Source organism: Gouania willdenowi, chromosome 20 (genome assembly GCF_900634775.1).
Source record: "Gouania willdenowi chromosome 20, fGouWil2.1, whole genome shotgun sequence".
Taxonomy (NCBI): Eukaryota; Metazoa; Chordata; class Actinopteri; order Blenniiformes; family Gobiesocidae; genus Gouania; species Gouania willdenowi.
Window position 1 is genome coordinate 21,550,095 of NC_041063.1, and position 19,068 is coordinate 21,569,162.

A 19,068-nucleotide genomic window follows, 5' to 3' on the forward strand; every position below is an offset into this window, starting at 1 on the left:
CCATATGGTTAGGGCATCTGCTGCACTGTCGCCATGCCGACAATGACCACGACATTCAGCCCTAAACACACCACAAAACATATGTGACCTGTGTGTGTTACATGAGTACAGCGTATTAGGTTTCCCTCTGTGACCACAGACACACCCCAGAGACCCAGTGTGAACCACATACCGCGTCAGGGCACGCCAGGTGTGTGTGTGTCCATGTTTGTGTGTCCGAGTATGATGGTGGAGCCTTCTGTGCAGGAGTTTGTGTGTGTGTGTGTGTGTGTGTGTGTGTGTGTGTGTGTGTGTGTGTGTGTGTGTGTCGTTCAGCTGTTGTGCACAGACGGTCTGAGACGAACAACTCACCATTCACCCGCCCCCACACGCACGCACGCACACACACACACACACGCGCGCACACACAAACACATGTTGTATGCATGTGTCCAACCGACCAAGGCTTAGAGAAAGCGACGTGCAGCATCATGTAAACAAACGTTTGTCATCCATCTGCATCCAACCGACACATCCAAGTCCACAGACTCACTGACCTGCTTTTTAGGCGTTAAGTAACCACGATGAATAACATTTACAGCTAATATTAGTGACTATTAGTCATTTCTCGCGCTCGGCGGTGAGCGTAGGCCGAGCTTTGAGATCTTGAAGAAACACGATGTGATGACGGGTCAACGTTTCAAAGGTTTGAGCAGAAAAGGCTTCGATTAAAGGTTTAAAAGTCTGAGTGAGGATCCTAAAGAAGGCGAGAGGAGAGTGAAACATCCTGATGTGGTTCAACATCAGGACTTTTATTGTGGATGCACATCATTAACCCTCTCTCTAAAAGGTGTGCTGTTCAATCTTTCCCCTGCATCTTTCTTACAAAATGCAAAGTGGGACTTATGTTGTTTGTTTTTGTCAGCTCAGCACATTTAACAGATGCTGGATTAGATTGGGAACATGGGAACAGGAGAATGTGGACGATAGAGTCAACAACAAATTGTTTTCCTCACATTGTTTTTGCTTTGAGAATGTCAAAGGCTCCACCCTCGTACACATTTTATGCTCTGCAACTGTCACTACAAAGTAACTTTTACAAAAAAAACTGACTGACATCTCGGAATTCACTTTCTGAAACAGAAATTACAATATTATTATACATTTTCAAAAATGCATTATTGTTTATTTTTATCTGTTTAAAGCCACCCCGCAGACTTTTTGACCTAAAGAGTTGACCCATATACAGCGCTTGACAGTATCAATGCTCCGAGTGGGGCTTCCCTCTTGAAATACTGCCAATGTAATTTTGAAGAGATGAACCGCGCGGATATACTTATTGGGCTAAAAGGCTTTTGCTACTATTTTTCCATCTGTTCGACTCCTGGTCATGACCGTGACAAGCAAAAAGTTTAGAACTGCTACCGAGGAGGCTAAAAAGACACCGTCGAGACCAAGCCCCCTCCGCCGGACACCTCGCACGCTGGGTTGCACGTCCCCCGGCCCCGGCCGCTGCGCCGACCCCCAGCAAAGGGGGCCAATGTCGGCAGCAAGGCCAGGGAGTGGGGGGGAGTGCCACTGATGCGGCGAGGAGGCCCGAGCGCAGGGCCTCTTGCGGCGAGGGGAGGAGGGCGGCAGCTGCTCCTCCAGCCGCGGCGCGAGCCCAGCCCCGCTTTGCACCCCAGCCCGCCCGACCCAGCCCTTAGAGCCAATCCTTATCCTAAAGTTACAGATTAAAGATTAAGATTAAATCGGGGCTTTCGCCTTTAATTGGCCATGTAAAGTTATTACATTAATGGAATTTGTCCTCTGCATTTAAGGTCAACTACTGTCTACATACACAATCAAAGACAAGAGAGGCTGGCCCGACCGACTGTTGATTTTTGCGACAGTGTTGCGGCGCATGTGGCCACTAGGGGCGCTTCACGTGAAAGTTGCACAGTGTGCCTTTAAACAAAATCAAGTGAAAATTGCAATATGACATGGAATATTCTGTCACATGCATGTTTCGAGACAATATAACAGTATTTACACGCTATATATATAAATGTTTGGTTGAAATCATAATAGAGACAGAAATGGCAAATCTCACGACAATGTTTGACATTAACCTCCAGTAATGGAAATAGTTCTATGACATGAAACAAACCTTCACCTAGATGTTTTAGGTTAGTAACACGTTATTCGTGAACAGATCGGGCTGAAATTTTGGTAGCTATAATCTATGGATGTGTTGCATCGACGCTCAGAGCCCGATTTTTGATTTGTGGCCCAGGGAGGCCCCAAAAGAAGAAAAAAAAATGAAGTAGATTTCTCAATTCGCAAGTCAAATATTACGACGGTTGGTGGTACCGAATCATTGGCACATACCAATATATAAAAGGGGCCCATTACCCGTACGTGTCACATTTTTAAAATGACTACTCCTCCGCTAGTTCTCGTTAGATCGGAATGCAGTTTGGTATGAATACTCTATAAATGAATATGATGAGGCGCTCGGAACCCTTTTTTTTTTTTTTAAATGATTTTCAATCATTTCCAAATGTATGGGAACGGAGTTGTGTGATATTGTTTCAAAGGTAATTCAATGATTATGCCTAACTCAATTCAGTTAGGGGCCCGTGGGCCCACACCCCTTTTTTCGGGAATTTCCATGAAAGTCGTTTTCTCATTTATTTGTGAGTCAAATATTGCGACAGTTGGTGGTACCGAATCATTGACACATACCAACATATGAATGGGGCCCTTTACTCCATATGTGCCACAGGGGAGCCAGGGCACCCCAAATTTCAAATGATCACTCCTCCGTTAATGCTCGTTGAATCGGGCTGTAATTTGACATGGATATTCTATGAGCAGATGTCAAGAGCCTCTTGGAGACCTTTTTAAAAGGGGGTACGGGGGCCCACCCCCTTTTCCGATAGTTTCTAAATTTAACGGAACATGCCTAGTCATGTGATATATTGTTTCAAAGGCAATTCAATGTAGATTGCGATTTTACATCGCACAATTTTATTTGTTTTACTCAATGGAACCGAGTCTTTTGACTGAATTCTCGGGAGCGTGGTATGTGCTATTCGGCGCGGAGATGTCCCGAGGGCCCGGCCGTAGTTCATCAGAACTTGCTTTAACCTTAATTGCAGGTGTGTAAAGATTAAAGAATTTTGACATGAAATTAGATTTCTCAAGATAATATGGTAACTAGCATGAGGTATCCAAAGCACCACTTAGATTTGTTCATCATTGTAATTAGACTGTAGTTTCAACCCTGTTAAGTAGAGCTGACAAATTGTTAGCGTAACATGCTAGTAGCAGCCTGACTACAGTCAAACAATTACCATAAAAGGACATCAGATAGACTTATGCAGACATGGAGCAAGTGAGAATGAGCATGTGTTTGTAGATGCTAATGTCATTCTTTAGTTGCAATTTTGTCAAAATCTGTCAAGCACTTTAGAGGTAATCCTGCAAACAGACAAACAAATGAATAAATGCCGGTGAAAATATTACCTCCTTGGATAAAGGTAATGAGAGAGAAATAAACGTACGAAAATTACTCAAAAAAAGCACCAAAAAATACAAAACATTTGAGAACACACAAAATGACAACAAAAATTACACAAGATGAGGGAAAATGTGCATAATGACTCCAAAAACACAAAAAATAAGAAAGAAAAAATACTCAAATTTAGAGAAATGAAAACAATTGACAAAATGAGGGGAAAATTTACACAATGACTGCATAAACAAAAGTACATCATAAACACACAAGATAACAGATATTAACAGGATCGGAAATAAATATACAAAATGACTCCAAACCCCCCCAAAAAAATTACTACAAAAACAAAATGACAAATTATCCAACAAAAACGTGCAAAATGAAAATAAAAATACCCAAAATGAGGGGAAAAATAAACAAAATTAAGAACTATAATATACAACATTCCAAAAAAGAAAAATGTGCTGAATAGCGACAGAAAACTTGTTTTTTTCCCATCTGTAAAAATGTTCTCAAGGTAAAAACTCACAACAAGCTTCTTGTCTGTTATTTTGTGTTTCAGTGCAAGCAGCAACACTCCAGCCCCACATACAGGCCAGAATATTTACTGCGTGTCCTCTTCTCCATAATGGTGCACTATGGATGGGAAACTATTTTTAAAAAAATGTTGGATTAAAGCGAGAAATATGTTTGAGCGATAAAAGCTTTTGTGCAAAAACAAAGAGTTGGATGAGTTGCAGAATCTGCTGCCAGTGATTCTGCTACAAACAGACGTTTAACATTTAGCTTCTGGCTGCAGCTTTCTGCTCTACTGTAATGGTTGAATATATGATATAATATATAATTATATAAAATATATATAAGCTGCCAGAGGAGGAGAGAAGGGACGAACACAGCTGTGCAATTTCAGGATTGGTTTGCCTCTGTTGCTCCATTCACAAACTGAAATGATCCAATTATTTAGAAGTCTGTAATGCTATGATCACTCACACATTACATATACAGTACATTAGATTAGTGCTGAATGATGAGGACCAAAACTTATATCGATATGTTTTCTCAAAACGTTGATATACGATACAAATCTCAATATCTTTAATTCAAATAACGTCTGACCAGAGAGACTTTTCAGGGTTAAATGTGTGATGCAAAATGTCGTACAGGCACATTTATTAACAAACAGCTGCACATTATGTGCCACTTTTGGTTTTTTCTCCTATAAGAGACAGCACGTGTGAGTGATTTCTGTAGTGTGGCTTGTAGAGGGGAAGGTCTGGGTTAGAATGCACTCAGAAATCCATCTAACTGTGTTTTTAATGTTGTTCTGAGAAGTAGTGAAGGCAGTGATACTTATATAATGAATATTTTAATACAACATAAGCTATAAATATAAATATCAATATAGGCTATATTGTCGTTTTCTAAATTGCCAAAATTTGAAAGCTCGAATTGATATATCTTAAATCTCGATATATTGCCCATCCCAACAATAGAAGTGTCAAACCCAAGACTTACGGGCCACATTTGGCCATTGAAGGCATCAAATGGCATTAAAATGACATGAAAAACATTGATTTTCAGGTGAAACTTCATACAGTTCAAATCCAGATGTTGAGATATATATCAATATAGACAATATTGTCATTTTTATATTGCCAAAATTTAAACTCGATATATCTAGTTAAATCTTAATATATTGCCGGCCCTAGCCCTACATCAGAAGTGTCAAACCCAAGGCTTACGGGCCACATTTGGGCCCCTGGCTTTAAAATGACATGAAAAACGTTGATTTTCAGATGAAACTTAATCTTAAATCTTAATATATTGCCCAGCTCTATCAGAAGTAGGCTTATGGGCCACATTTGGCCATTGAAGGCATCGAATTCAAATTAAAATACATCAAAATGACATGAAAAACATTGATTTTAAGGTGAAAGTTCACACACTGTCTTCAGATGCAGACGTTTTTGAATTAATGCTCTACACTTTCTACACTCGTGAATAATAAATGGACAAAAGACAAAAAAAAGTTCAATTTGCACTTGTTTTTTTTAGATTTTTCCGCTGCACGGATTGAACAGTCAAATGATGAGTTTAACACCCCTGCATTACATCATCCCCCCGGGATCATCAGGTGCCACACTCACGCGCTTAGATCGTGTGTGCGTGCGTGCGTGCGTGTCCAGCAGCATCCTATACCTTTCATCCAGTCCACCACCTGGCTCGCGCTCCATTTGCTCACCGGCTCCATCACGAGCGCCATCGAGGAAACTTTGCGCAGACTCTCGGGTTGCGCACGAGCGGCGGAGTCCGTCCTTCCTCCCGCCCCCGCAGACAGGACAGGACAGGACAGGACAGGACAGGACAGGTAACCCCCGTCCCTCCCACCACCACCACCCGGTAGTCACCGCTCAAATCCCGCCTTGGATCCGGTGCATCCCCGGTGCTCCGCTCCCGGTGTGTGCGTCTGTCTGTGTGTGTGTGTGTGTGACGGACACGGACAGGAGTGTGTGTCGGTGTGAGGACGGATCAGTCACAGCATCTCTCTCTCTCTCTAGTCGTGCACGCGCCCTGTGGGTGGCACCGCGCGCGCCCGTGAGTGTACTACCCAGATGAGCCACGGGATCGCGCACGGTGGCACGAGGAGGAGGAGGACGATGTTCGATTCATGGAACAAAAGCGTTTGAGCATCAAATAATGTGAAATCATTGACGTCAAAACCAGTGTTGGGGTCAATTACGTGTTTAAATTATAATTGTAATTTTTCTCCGGAAAGTAAATTACGTTAATTACGTTCTCAATTACTAAAAATATTATCTATCATCATCGGGGGTGGAAAAATAAATCAGCCTGATTATTATTCCCTAAGAAAACCTTAAAAGGAGGAAACTTTTAATCCCTTTTTTTTTTTTTTTTTTTTTTTTTTACCTGTTTCCATTCTGCAACTTCCTTTGTCCCATTTTTGCCTTTTGACACTTTTTTCAGACTTTATCTACCTTTTGCAAATAAATGTCCCTTTTTTCCTACTTTTTGGCAAGTTCTTTTGGACAATTTTTGTCCTTTCTTTTATTTTTTTTGCCCAATAAATTACACTTGTTTCATTTTTCCCCTACAATTTGCCTCATTTTGTAATGTGTTCCACAGTTTTGCCCTTTTTCACTATTATATGCCTCCTGATTTTGGTCACTTTTCACTCTTTTCTTCAAGTTTAATTATTGAACAATTCCACCCCCTGCTGGAGATTCATCACACCTGCATCAGATAAATGGATGGACATATTACATTTTACACCCACAAAACAACTAAAACACAAAATGACCCCAAAGAGACGCAAAAATAACTATACCACACAAATGGATTTCAAAGACACACAAAACCACAACTGCATCTCGTATTTTTGTAATTATTTTGTGTTTTTGGAGTCATTTTGTGTGTTATAGTTGTTGTAGTAATTTTGTGTGTCTTTGGAGTCATTGATTCTTGTACAACAAATAGTTGTACATTTGTAATAAAAATTAAAATTCTTCTACTTAATTATGTAAATTTTAGTTTCTTCTTTTTGTTTGTAAAATCTCTCAAGCCTCTGTGACAAAGTAATTTCCCCCTGTGATAAATAACGTATTTGTGATTCTGAATTGTGTGTTTTTGTTGTGTGTTATCAAAGCAACTATAACACATCAACAGACTCCTAAAACACACACAATGACTCTAAAGACACACAAAACAACATTTAAAACACATAAAATGACAGACCTCCGCCAAGTACTGAGATTGCATCGTACTGATTATATATGCGCATGCGCGCACATGCACACTACCAGAAAATGAAATTTTGCTAAAAAAAAAAAATAATAGTTCAATTTAGTTTATTTTTGTTTTCAAAGTGAACGGATGCGTGTTGTATTTGTTTATTGGACTTGGTTAGAGTTATGGTTATAATCTCAGTACGGAGGTCAACTCAGTACGTGACATCGGCAGGGACATACACACACTGCGCATTACCCATAAGCCACCGCGCTTAAAGGTGCAGGCTCAGGCACAGCTCCTATTTTCCTATTTTTTGGTAGTTTGTCATTTTTGGTAAGCCAGAACATCACCAAAATGTAATCACCTGTTCCTTGTCTCATTATCAACATTTCCTTTTTTCCAAATTTGTTCATAACCTTTCAAGTTATCTTGCTAACAGACAGATAAACGCAGGGTATATAACCTTCCGCCAAGTGCAAAATAACCTGCCGCTCTGCGCTTCTCGCTTGGCTAAAACTAAATGTATTAGGTAGTACCTCAGCTGACTCAGCATAACGTGCATGGCGCATTGCCTGACACTTTTGTTCTCTCTTTTGTTCTTTCGACTACTTTCATACCTTAGTTACAGACGTTGCTCACTGAGGACACCTGCTGGTCAATATCTACGAGGTGTTTTTTTTAAAAAGGATATTAGACCCACTTTAATCGTTTTTAAAAGCCCTTTGTGCTGTACATGAGTTACCATGACTACCTGTCAACATTGACATTGAGACAACCTATGACATCTTCAACAAAATATCCACGAGTGCTATTTTCTAATTTTTGGTAAGCCAGAACATCACCAAAATGTAATCACCTGTTCCTTGTCCCATTATCAACATTTCCTGAAAATTTCATCCAAGTCCGTTCATAACCTTTCAAGCTATCTTGCTAACAGACAGACAGACATAAAAACTCAGGGTAAAACGTAACCTTCCGCTGCACTTTGTGCAGAACGCGCTTTGCGCAAAAGACCTTTGCGCTTGGTGGAGGTAATAACACAAAACGACATAACTCGTCAATCTTTCCACTTATTTTTCTAAATTCTGAGATGAATGCGGATAATTACAGATAATCAATTTTTTGTGGCCCCCACAGTGATAAAAGTTGCTCAGAACTAAAATAGAACCGTTAAGTGAAGAGTTTAGTAAAAGTTGCATTAATCATGCTTTTTTTTTGTTTTGTGGATGATGTTTTTTGGCTTCAAATTCCAGGTGGATCATCAAGACTATTGGTCTTTCAAATTGTCAATCATTCTGGTGATATGTTTACATATAAGGCCGTCGTACGTGCTCGTCCCTAGCTAGTTTTCCCTTGCTGCGCATGCGCACTTTCAAGTGTTCATGTGTCTCGTGAGCTACGGTTTCAGCCATTCATTGAATCTTGTCGTTCGCACCGTGTCCTTTGAAAATGGCTGAGAGTCACAAAAAAATCTACAAAATGTATGAGAAGAAGAGAAACCCTCAGAAGAGAGAAACAAGACCAGAGTGTTTGTAGGAGATTCTTTCACACGATGACGTGTGTTGAAAGCACAGGTTGGGTTTCCCACTGATGCCTCAGTTGCGAAGTTTCTACTCGACAGGCAAAGTTTGGCAGGCTATTTGAAGAAATCCTTTTCCAATCACTGCTAGTAAAAGTTATCTACGTCTATATTGTAACTTTCCAGGGAAGATTAGTTTATCTAAGTTGTAATTTGCATTTTATTTATTTATTTATTTATTCAGTTCATTTCCGACATGGTTGCAATCACAGAAATTCATTTTGACATTCAGAGCAAAATCACATCATTGTTTTTTTTTTTTTGTCCTTTTGCATGCCGGAAAGGGCGACGGAAAAAAGCATTATGCTTATCCAGATCCGTCCCCTGATTTGAACACAGATAATTTTACATCAAACCTCGTTTCTTACCTAGTCAAACATTCTCATCTTCTTCATAATTTCATCTTTTCATTAACGTTTTTTTTTTTTTTTTTTGTTCTTTTGCATGCCGGAAAGGGCGACGGAAAAAAGCATTATGCTTATCCAGATCCGTCCCCTGATTTGAACACAGATAATTTTACATCAAACCTCGTTTCTTACCTAGTCAAACATTCTCATCTTCTTCATAATTTCATCTTTTCATTAACGTTTTTTTTTTTTTTTTGTCCTTTTTTATGTGATGTGTTCTCGTCTGCAGTCATTGTTCCTGTTGTTACTCCTCCTCACTGTCCTTTTTTTCCATATCTCCTCGAGCTTTCTTTTCCAGCCGTTGTTTACGTTCCTCCAACTCTCCAAACGAAAAGTTCTTCTTCTCTCGGAGAACCTTCATATCCTCTGAAAGTCGCCTCAGCATACGATGCATCAGAAAGGCACATGCACATATACATACCCCCATCATTAGCAGGCCAAAGATCATGACCCCTAGCAGATAGATGTCCTCCACATCTTCCACTGTCAGCGGGGAGAGACAGAGCATCTGGCTTCTCCCTTGTGCATCCATGACATATCCACTTGGGTATGTGTCCTTTGGACACGCTGGTTCGTGCTGTAGTAATTGCCTCGTCGTGAAGATTTTGTCGATGGCGCTCAATGACCAGTTGATGAGTTCCATGTCGTCGCTGTATAGTTCGATGAAGAGTTGACTTGAGACCTGTATCCGTGTTTTCTCCTTAAATCCTTTCAGATTTACGGATTGTTGTGTCTCTGTGTCAAGGTTATTCCAGAGGTTCATGGCTCTATACACAGTACTATGTTTGCCAACGTTCGATTTGACCCTGTCTGGTCTGAACACATTATTATGTCTGAAGTCGTAGGAATTTTGATTGTATGTGAAACGTTTTTGTATTTGATGTGGTAGTTTTTTAGATGAAGCCCTAAATGCGTGTATTTGTGTGTTGTAGTGTATTATTTCTTGCAGTTTTAGGTATTTTGCCTTCTCGAATAATTTTTTTGTGTGTGCGTTGTGTGGTGCTTTATGTAAAATTCTTATAGCTTTTTTTTGTAGTTTAAATAGTGGTTCAAGATACGTTTTGTAGTTATTACCCCATATTTCGGAGCAGTAATTTAAGTGCGATGCTATGAGTGAAGAATAGATTGTTTTAAGTGATTTGGTATGTAGGATTTGTTGAAGCTTCCATAGGATGTAATTGCTTTTGGCAACTTTGTTTTTAACTATTTGTATATGTTTTTTCCAGGTCAGCTTGTCATCCATCCACACTCCTAGTACCCTATATTCTTTTACTTGTTCTATTATTTCCATGTTTAATTTCAGTCTTATAGCTCCTGTTATTTTTCTCTTTCCGAAATTGATGAATTTTGTTTTACTGACGTTTAGGGCTAGTTTATTTACACCTAACCATGTCTGAATTTTTGATAGTTCTTCATTTGTTGACTCTATTAGAGTTTTAATGTCTTTACCTGAGCATAGGATAGTTGTGTCATCTGCAAACAACGTTAGTTTGAGGCAATTTGTGACTTTGAAAATGTCGTTTATGTATAAAATGAACAGTTTTGGCCCTAAAATTGAACCCTGTGGAACACCACATTGTATGGTTTGGCATTTTGATGTGTGTTCTTCAAAGTCAACATATTGTCTCCTATTTGTCATATAGCTTTTAATCCATTTTAAGGCGTTGTGCTGTATTCCGTAATTTTGAAGTTTTTCTTCTAGAATATCATGATTAATTGTGTCAAAGGCTTTTTTTAGGTCCAGAAAAATTCCGAATACAAATAGTTTTTTTTCTAATGCTTCTCTTATATTCTCCGTGATGTCAATTATAGCCATTGCTGTTGAACGTCCTTTTCTAAATCCATATTGTCCTTCATGTAGTATATTTTTGTCTTCTATAAATTTGTCGAGTCTTTTCATGAAGAGTTTTTCCAGGATTTTTGATAATTGTGGTAATATTGATATAGGTCGATAATTAGTGAAATTCCATTTTTCTCCACCCTTGAGAATCGGTCTGATTTTTGCAATTTTCATTTTTTCTGGGAAAACACCATTCTTAAATGAGAGATTACTTATATGTGTTAGTGGCGGGGTTATTTCAGCTGTTATGGTTTTTATTAGACTCATACTTAGATTATTAACGTCCCTGGATTTTTTTGAGGTACAGGTTGTGATTATTCTATCCACCTCTGCTTCTGTTACTTCTTCAAGTACAAAGTACTTATCAATGTCTTTCTTCTCATTGTCAAAATGATTCCATTTAAGTGTTGGGTGTTTATTAATCCCTTTCTCCGTGTTTTTTCCAGTATTTATGAAAAAACTGTTGAGTTCTTGTGCTATTATGTTTTTATTGTATTCTTTTACATTGTTTATTATAAAGTGGTCTGCATTTTTTTCTTTGCTTTTGCGCATGGTTATGTTGTTTATAATTTCCCACAATTTTTTGTTTTTGTTTTTATTCTCTTTTAATTGTTTTTCATAATATTCTCTTTTTTTTTTCTTAGTAAATTATTGACTTTGTTTCTGTATTTTTTATAATGTACTTCTGCTTTCAATGTTTTTTCTGTAATATATTTTTTATATAATATGTTTTTCTTTTTGCATACGTTGGCTATTTTCTTATTAATCCATGGTACTTTGTTTGTTTTACTTTTGATTGTTATTTGTTGGTAGTTATTACGGTGGCCACAGTTCCTTATTTCACCCGGCGAACATTCCTAATTTGACACCAACATGTAAACAGAGCTGTGCACGAGGAAAACTGGGCTCGTGCACGCTCTCTCGCACATGTTTAATAGGCGTTCCTTTTTGGGAGGAGTGTTGCGCATGTGCATTTTTTCAAAAAGTGGAGAGGGCATTTCTTTTCTAAACTTTGGGAAAATGCTTCTCTATACGCTTCATTAAAATTTTTAGAATCCATGGAGGTATCTATGACATCAGCGGTTGCCATGGTTGCATAAAACTCTAGAACCATGCATTAAAGGCCTCTCTGCTTGGAACCCACTGATGGGCTTGCTCATGGGTTAACCCAGGGAACCCAGCTGAATTGTCTAAAGGTAAGTACGTTTATACACTGAACAAAAATATAAATGCAACACTTGTTTTTGCTCCCATTTTTTATGCGCTGAACTCAAAGATCTAAAGCATTTTCTATGCACACTACCTATTTCTCACAAACATTATTAACAAATGTGTCTAAATCTGTTAGTGAGCACTTCTCCTTTGCAGAGAGAATCCATCCCTCCTCACAAGGTGTGGCATATCAAGATGCTGATTAAACAGCATTAATATTGCACAGGTGTGCCTTCGGCTGGCCACAATAAAAGGCCACTCTATAAATGATCAGTTTGATCACACAGCACAATGCCACAGATGTTGCAAGTTCTGAGGGAGTGTGCAATTGGCATGCTGACTGCAGGAATGTCCACCAGAGCTGTTGCGCGTGAATTGAATGTTCATTTTCAAACCATAAGCCGTCTCCAAAGCTGTTTCAGAGAATTTGGCAGTACTTCCAACCAGCCTCACAACCGCAGACCAGGTGTAACCACACCAGCCCAGGACCACCACATCCAGCATGTTCACCTCCATGATTGTCTGAGACCAACCACACGGACAGCTGCTGCAACAATTGGTTTGCATAACCTAAGAATTTCTACACAAACTGTCAGAAACCGTCTCAGGGAAGCTCATCTGCATGCTCGTAGTCCTCATCGGGGTTTCGACCCGACTGCAGTTCGTTGTCGCAACTGACTTGAGTGGACAAATGCTCACATTCGATGGCGTCTGGCATGTTGGAGAGGTGTTCTCTTCACGGATGAATCCCGGTTTTCACTGTTTAGGGCAGATGGCAGACAACATGTGTGGCGTTGTGTGGGGCAGGCGTCTGTTATGGACAACGAACACAGGAGCATTTTATTGATGGGATTTTGAATGCACAGACATATCGTGACGAGATCCTGAGGCCCATTGTTGTGCCATTCATCCTCAACCATCACCTCTTGGTGCAGCATGATAATGCACGGCTCCATGTTGCAAGGATCTGTACACAATTCCTGGAAGCTGAAAACATTGAAGTTCTTGAGTGGCTAGAATACTCACCAGAAATGTCACCCATTGAGCAAGTTTGGGATGCTCTGGATCGACAGCGTGTTCCAGTTCCGGCCAATATCCAGTAACTTAGCACAGCCATTGAAGAGGAATGGACCAACATTCCACAGGCCACAATGAACAACCTGATAAACTCTATGTGAAGGAGATGTGTTGCTCTGCATGAGGAAAATGGTGGTCACACCAGATACTGACTGGTTTTCTGTCGTTATTTTTGTTTTATGAGTTTTTAGAGTAATTTTCTGTATTCATGATGTAATTCTGTGTATTTCTGTCTTGTGAGTATTTGGAGTCATTCAGTGTATTTTTCTTATGTATCTTATATTTCTCATATCAGCGGTATGAAAGTGACAATTGATCAGCCCGAATATGTTGTGAATAAATTCTAATATTTTATTATTTTTTAAGAGGGAAGACATCATTATTAACCATCTTGTATTCTTTTGTTTATCTTTCAGACATTCCAGCAATGGCAAACCTATCCCTGTCCAATTATTTAATCCCTGACAACTACAAAATCCTTAAAATCCTTGGTAAAGGTTGTAATGGAATAGTTATCAAGTGTCGAAATAAAGACAACAATGAATTAGTGGCTATAAAAGTGGGCCAAAAATCAGGTTTGCTAAAAGAGGTATGGATATTGTTTTGTGTAAATACATTTTAAAATGAAATCTCCTTTTCGGGTCCTGTAAGAGGATTTCTATAATTTTCACTGCATTGACTGTGTTTTTCTCTGCAGTTAAAAACCATGGAAATCTTGAAAAATAAAAACCTGAAAAGTGACAACATCGTAAAGTTCAAAGGAGAATTTTACTGCAAAGACACACTGGGCCTGGTGTATGAGCTTCTGGACATGGACCTCGAAACTTATCTAAAAGGGCGGGAAAAACCCCTGCGTCTGCATGAAGTTCGATTCATCATTAAGCAGGTATGGCACCAACTTCAAAAATCTTACTTTTCAATTGATTTTCTTATTCTGTAACATTTGTATAGTTTTTTTTATTCAACTTTCATTCATTCATTAATACTAAACAATTAATTGAATGTATTTCAGTTGGCCGTGGCGTTGAAAGATCTTCATGGCATTGGAATTATCCACACGGATGTAAAACCTGACAACATCATGTTGGTCCAAAGTAAAGTTAACTTACTCAGAGTCAAACTCAATGACTTTGGTTTAGCCATCCTCAAAAACGAGCCAAGGAAGAAGACAATCCAGCCGCTTCGTTTTAGGTACGTATGCATGTTCATTGCTGCTTCTACACACAACACATCCGCAACCACTTCAGTTACTTATTTGATTTTCTCTTTCTGATTTCTCTTTTAGAGCACCTGAAGTCATCCTGCACTTGCCATATGCAGCTGCTGTAGACATCTGGTCATTGGGGGTAGTCATGGCAGAAATGCTGTTTACCTGTGCCCTTTTTCCCTGCTCTAATGAATATAGATTGGTAAGAAAAATTGTGCTCATGCTCTTCAAAAAATTCTTATGATTTATCTTTGTTCACACTCACTTAATTTGAGGAATGTGAGCAGATGCAGCTCTATTTTTTTTTTTTAATTATTATTAAGGCATATTTATTTGTACTTGCTTGTGTTTAACAACACGTTTCAATTGTTGTTAGTGTTTCAACTACTTGTTTGCTAATCGGTGATGTCTTTTACTTACAGATTTCCCAAATGACTGAGCTTTTGGGTCCTCCACCAGCTCATATGCTCAAAAAAGACTCAATATCCGAATTATTCTTTACGAAAGAGTCTGGTAAATGGATTCTGAAGGTATGAGGCCTACGTTTTATAGTTGTTTTACTATTTACAACCACAAATCAAATATTTTTACATGATCACTAAAATATTTATTTTTGTTATTTAGACACAACTGTCAGAAATAGGAGAGGAGGACAAACGAGAGTACATGTTCCGCTCCTTGAATGAAGAATTGGTATGAAAAAAGCTCTATATTCAATTATACAGTATATATATTTTACTCCAGTTGTAGCCTAAATAATAAATAGATATTAACATTTATAATTTTTCTTTATCCAGATCTGCACTAGAGACCACCACCAAGGGGAGAGGATAGAGTGCATCAAGCTGCTGAAGGCAATGCTCCATTGGGATGCAAAGAAGAGGATTACCCCAATGGGCATCCTGAACCATCCTTTCATCACCAAGAGCTACATTAAGGAGGATTCTTCAACTGAAGATGAAAAGTATTTATTTGTGCTATTATTTTCATTTTATGCATGAATCAATGAAATCTAAATCCTAAACTCCTCTAACTATATTTGTCTTTATTCTGCAGGAAAAAGGAAACTGTAGATGCCACCAAAAAAGAGCCCCCGAAGTCCAGCCATCCATCCAGTTTCACACACACTTGTCGCTGTTTGTCATGTTTGCGGGTCAAGAAGGAAATTGTGCAGGAAAAAATCAAAAGCATTTTCAGTTAGTATCAATGGGTTTGTATAACTGTTATTTAAAACTGGGATAATAAGGGGTGTCCGTGGACTCCTTTATCAACAGATTTATTTATATAATTGAGTTAAAGTTTAGGGGAGAAACACTAATTTATCCTTTTTTTTTAAATCTTATTTATTAATTCAGGAAATGCTAATAATCTCTTAATAATTCATTAATTAATAATTAAAATGTATTAAATCAGAAGTTTGGGTGGTCTACTCCGGATACGACAGTTTCCTCCATAAAAAAAAAAAAAAACGAAAGCACAATAGGTGTTGTCGGGGTGTTACTATTGGCTGCCCGACTAAAGTTGATGCGCGTTCACCTCCTCTGTAGTAAAGTACAATGGAGGACAATCCAGTAGGAGAAGTCGCCATCGCAGCATTAGGCACAATGGTTACACGGCAAAGCAAGTGGAAAAAGGAAAACCAACATGGTGAATTAACATTCTATAGTCCCAAACATACTCGGGTGTAACAGACTACTTGTATCATACCTACATGAATGCGCAGGGTCAGCCCCACGTAAGTGAGAGCGATAACAGATGGGATAAGTCGCATGTAAACCTAAGAGGAGCATATCCAAGGTGAACAGAACAGGCAAAATTAATTTTGCTTTCTGGATGCGCGAGTAACGACTGAGTGATACACATGTATTCATGTTCGAGTCTCGGAAACACCAGAAAACTCAAATAATACAAGATAAAGTCCCTAAATTTGTCACTAGTCAAAGTTGAGACAGTTCTGTTTCATCCCTCCCTTGTTATGCAACACATTTTGTAAAAAGTCAGCTCCAGACTATTCCTGTGGTCAGAAGAGTTGAGTATAACAAGAAAGCGACTTAGCAGCTCATCTGAGTGTTTGAAACGGCTGACTCGGCGGATAGTTGAGAGTTTACTACTTACTTTACTTAGCAGTTATAATCAGTTTCACTTTTACTATCCATTCTACTGCCTTTTATCGCCTTTATGGATGATCTGACGTGTTTGTGACCCAATGCGACTCAGTGGTCAAACAAAATAATGGACTATCGTCTTAAATGGACTATTGCTGTCGTCAGAAGAGGTGAGGAGGAAAAGAAAGACTGTTAATGATTTACTCTCCTGCTGCTGTGATAAACACACACTGAAGCTGCGCTAACGCGGCGTGTGTGTTCACGCCTACTCATGCATATGAATGAAGGCCCAAAAACAGCCTGTTTTTAGGAGTGTTCTGAATGTGACTTTTCAGAGGGCTAAAACTCCAGAAAACAGGCAAGTTTTCAAAAAAATAAACCTTGAATACTATGTTGTTGGGGTCCTGAGAACAATTAGAGAGTAGCTTAATACAATTGGGGGTGGGATTGGTTTACTCCGGCTGCTCCGGTTGCGTCCATTAAAAAAATGCACAAGATCGAGGACGCCGCCTCAAGCCATCAGTTGCACTTTAGATGATCACTCTAAAGCTAAATAATAAAATGTTGTTACTGATTCTTGTACCAAATGTTTTGAATAATTTATATCAACTTTCAATGTTCAAATACACAATATCTCAGCATACGCAGGCATTACCATTTTGGATATTTCAGCCAATCCCAGTTTGACTATCAGGGTTACGCTACGATTGCAATGCTAACAAAATTACAAAACAAGTCCAAAAACGGATGATAAATTAATTTCCTCATTTTGTAACTCAAATAAGACACTGTGCCATAACCACTTTCACTGGTGTCAGAAAAAGGATTCAGTTAAACACCTTGTGGCTGGAGCAACTGAGGAAGTTGATCACCCCAACCAGTCCTCAGCTTACTGACATTTTGCAACATTAGCTTGACAGTGAAGACAAAAGGCATCAAGAAGCCATTGGGATCATACACTGAGCTTATAACAGACAGAATGTTCTGTTTTTATTGCTGATTTTAAATGTTTTAGCAGCTAAATGTAATATTCTTATTGATTTTTAAGCTGTTGAATGTTTTCTGTTGCACTTTTTGATCATGTAAAGCACATTGAGTTGCCTTGTGTATGAAATGTGTTATACAAATACATTTGCCACGCCTTGCTTTTATATAATGAGCGCAATCCTCATATCCTCCTGAAACGCAAACTAGTGGCTGTATTTACAGTAATCGTACACAGTCTACCAGCTTGAAACTTCCACAACTTAACTCAAATGGAGATGTGAAAATTCCTAAAGTATGAGTGAGGAAGTTACTTTTACCCAGCTTTTGTTCAACCATCTTCGTTACTACTGTACAGCTTCAGATATTTAAAATAGAGTTAGGGGTTTTGGTCGGTGGCGGGGTGCGTATGTAGGGAACTCGGCTTGGGATCTTGGAAGCGTCTGGGGGGCTTCTCGGACGTGGGGGGAGGGCCTGGGGCTCCTGTCTGCTGGCCTGGCTGCATCTTTGGGCCCGGGGCGGTGCTTGGGTTCGCAGAAGCAGCTCTTGCACAAACATTGGTCATGGATGCACTGGTAGGCTTTGGGCTGTGAGATAAACTCGTACTGGGCTTAACCTTAGACACGTTGATCCCAAATACCTGTTTTAGGTATAATGTAATGGTCTTCTGAGAGGAATCCCCCAAAAGAGCATCAAACAGCTACAGCTGGTACAGAACGCTGCAGCTCGGGTCTTAACCAGAACAAAGAGGTCAGAACACATTACTCCAGTTTTAAAGTCTTTACACTGGCTCCCAGTCAGCCTCAGAATAGACTTTAAAGTTCTGCTGCTGGTGTATAAATCTGTGAATGGGTTTGGTCCAGAATACATCAGTGACATGTTAGTCAGGTATGAACCCAGCAGGTCTCTCAGATCTATGGACACAGATCAGATAGTGGAGCCCAGAGCTCACAGTAAACATGGTGATGCTGCTTTTAGTTGTTATGCTGCAAAGAAGTAGAACAAACTGCCAGCAGAGCTGAAGTCAGCATCACATGTGAACATTTTTAAATCAAAGTTAAAGGCACTTTTTTTCTCTACTGCGTATGATTGAGAGAGAGATTTTTGGTCATGTTGTTGATGTCATGTGTTTGTTGATGATTTGAATTGATTTTACTGATGATTTTAAATGTTCTTATTGATTTTAAACAATTGAATGTTTTATCATGTAAAGCACACTGAGTTGCCTTGTGTATGAAATGCGCTATACAAATAAATTTGCCTTGCCTCGCCTATAAACACTCACTCCTTCCCTCTGTTCACAGCCACCACCATTATACATAAGCTCCACACTTGTCACCAGACTGGCTGAACAGATTTCACGACACAATATGCACAATATGTTGAAGCAGTCATCGCTTCCCCACCCTTTCCATTTCCTACCCTGACT

The 19,068-nt window shown here is 39.2% G+C and overlaps 2 protein-coding genes across 3 annotated transcripts in view; one reads left to right on the forward strand and one right to left on the reverse strand.

Annotated features, from left to right (window-relative positions):
• cnksr2a (connector enhancer of kinase suppressor of Ras 2a) overlaps positions 1-5,811 on the reverse strand; it is a 56,264-nt gene extending 50,453 nt beyond the window's left edge. For both annotated transcript variants that reach the window (XM_028434086.1, XM_028434085.1), the window contains exon 1: positions 5,681-5,811. In XM_028434086.1, coding sequence (XP_028289887.1) covers positions 5,681-5,744 — 64 coding nt within the window. In that variant the 5' untranslated portion in view covers positions 5,745-5,811. The remainder of the gene's footprint in view (positions 1-5,680) is intronic.
• On the forward strand, positions 5,570-16,356 carry LOC114454570 (homeodomain-interacting protein kinase 2-like). Its single transcript, XM_028435120.1, has 9 exons — positions 5,570-5,849; positions 13,760-13,932; positions 14,041-14,229; positions 14,356-14,534; positions 14,629-14,752; positions 14,973-15,080; positions 15,175-15,243; positions 15,348-15,514; positions 15,607-16,356. Exons 1-9 carry the CDS (start codon positions 5,570-5,572, stop codon positions 15,749-15,751), a joined length of 1,434 nt encoding a protein of 477 aa, XP_028290921.1. The 3' UTR covers positions 15,752-16,356.
• The last annotated feature ends 2,712 nt before the right edge of the window (positions 16,357-19,068 follow it).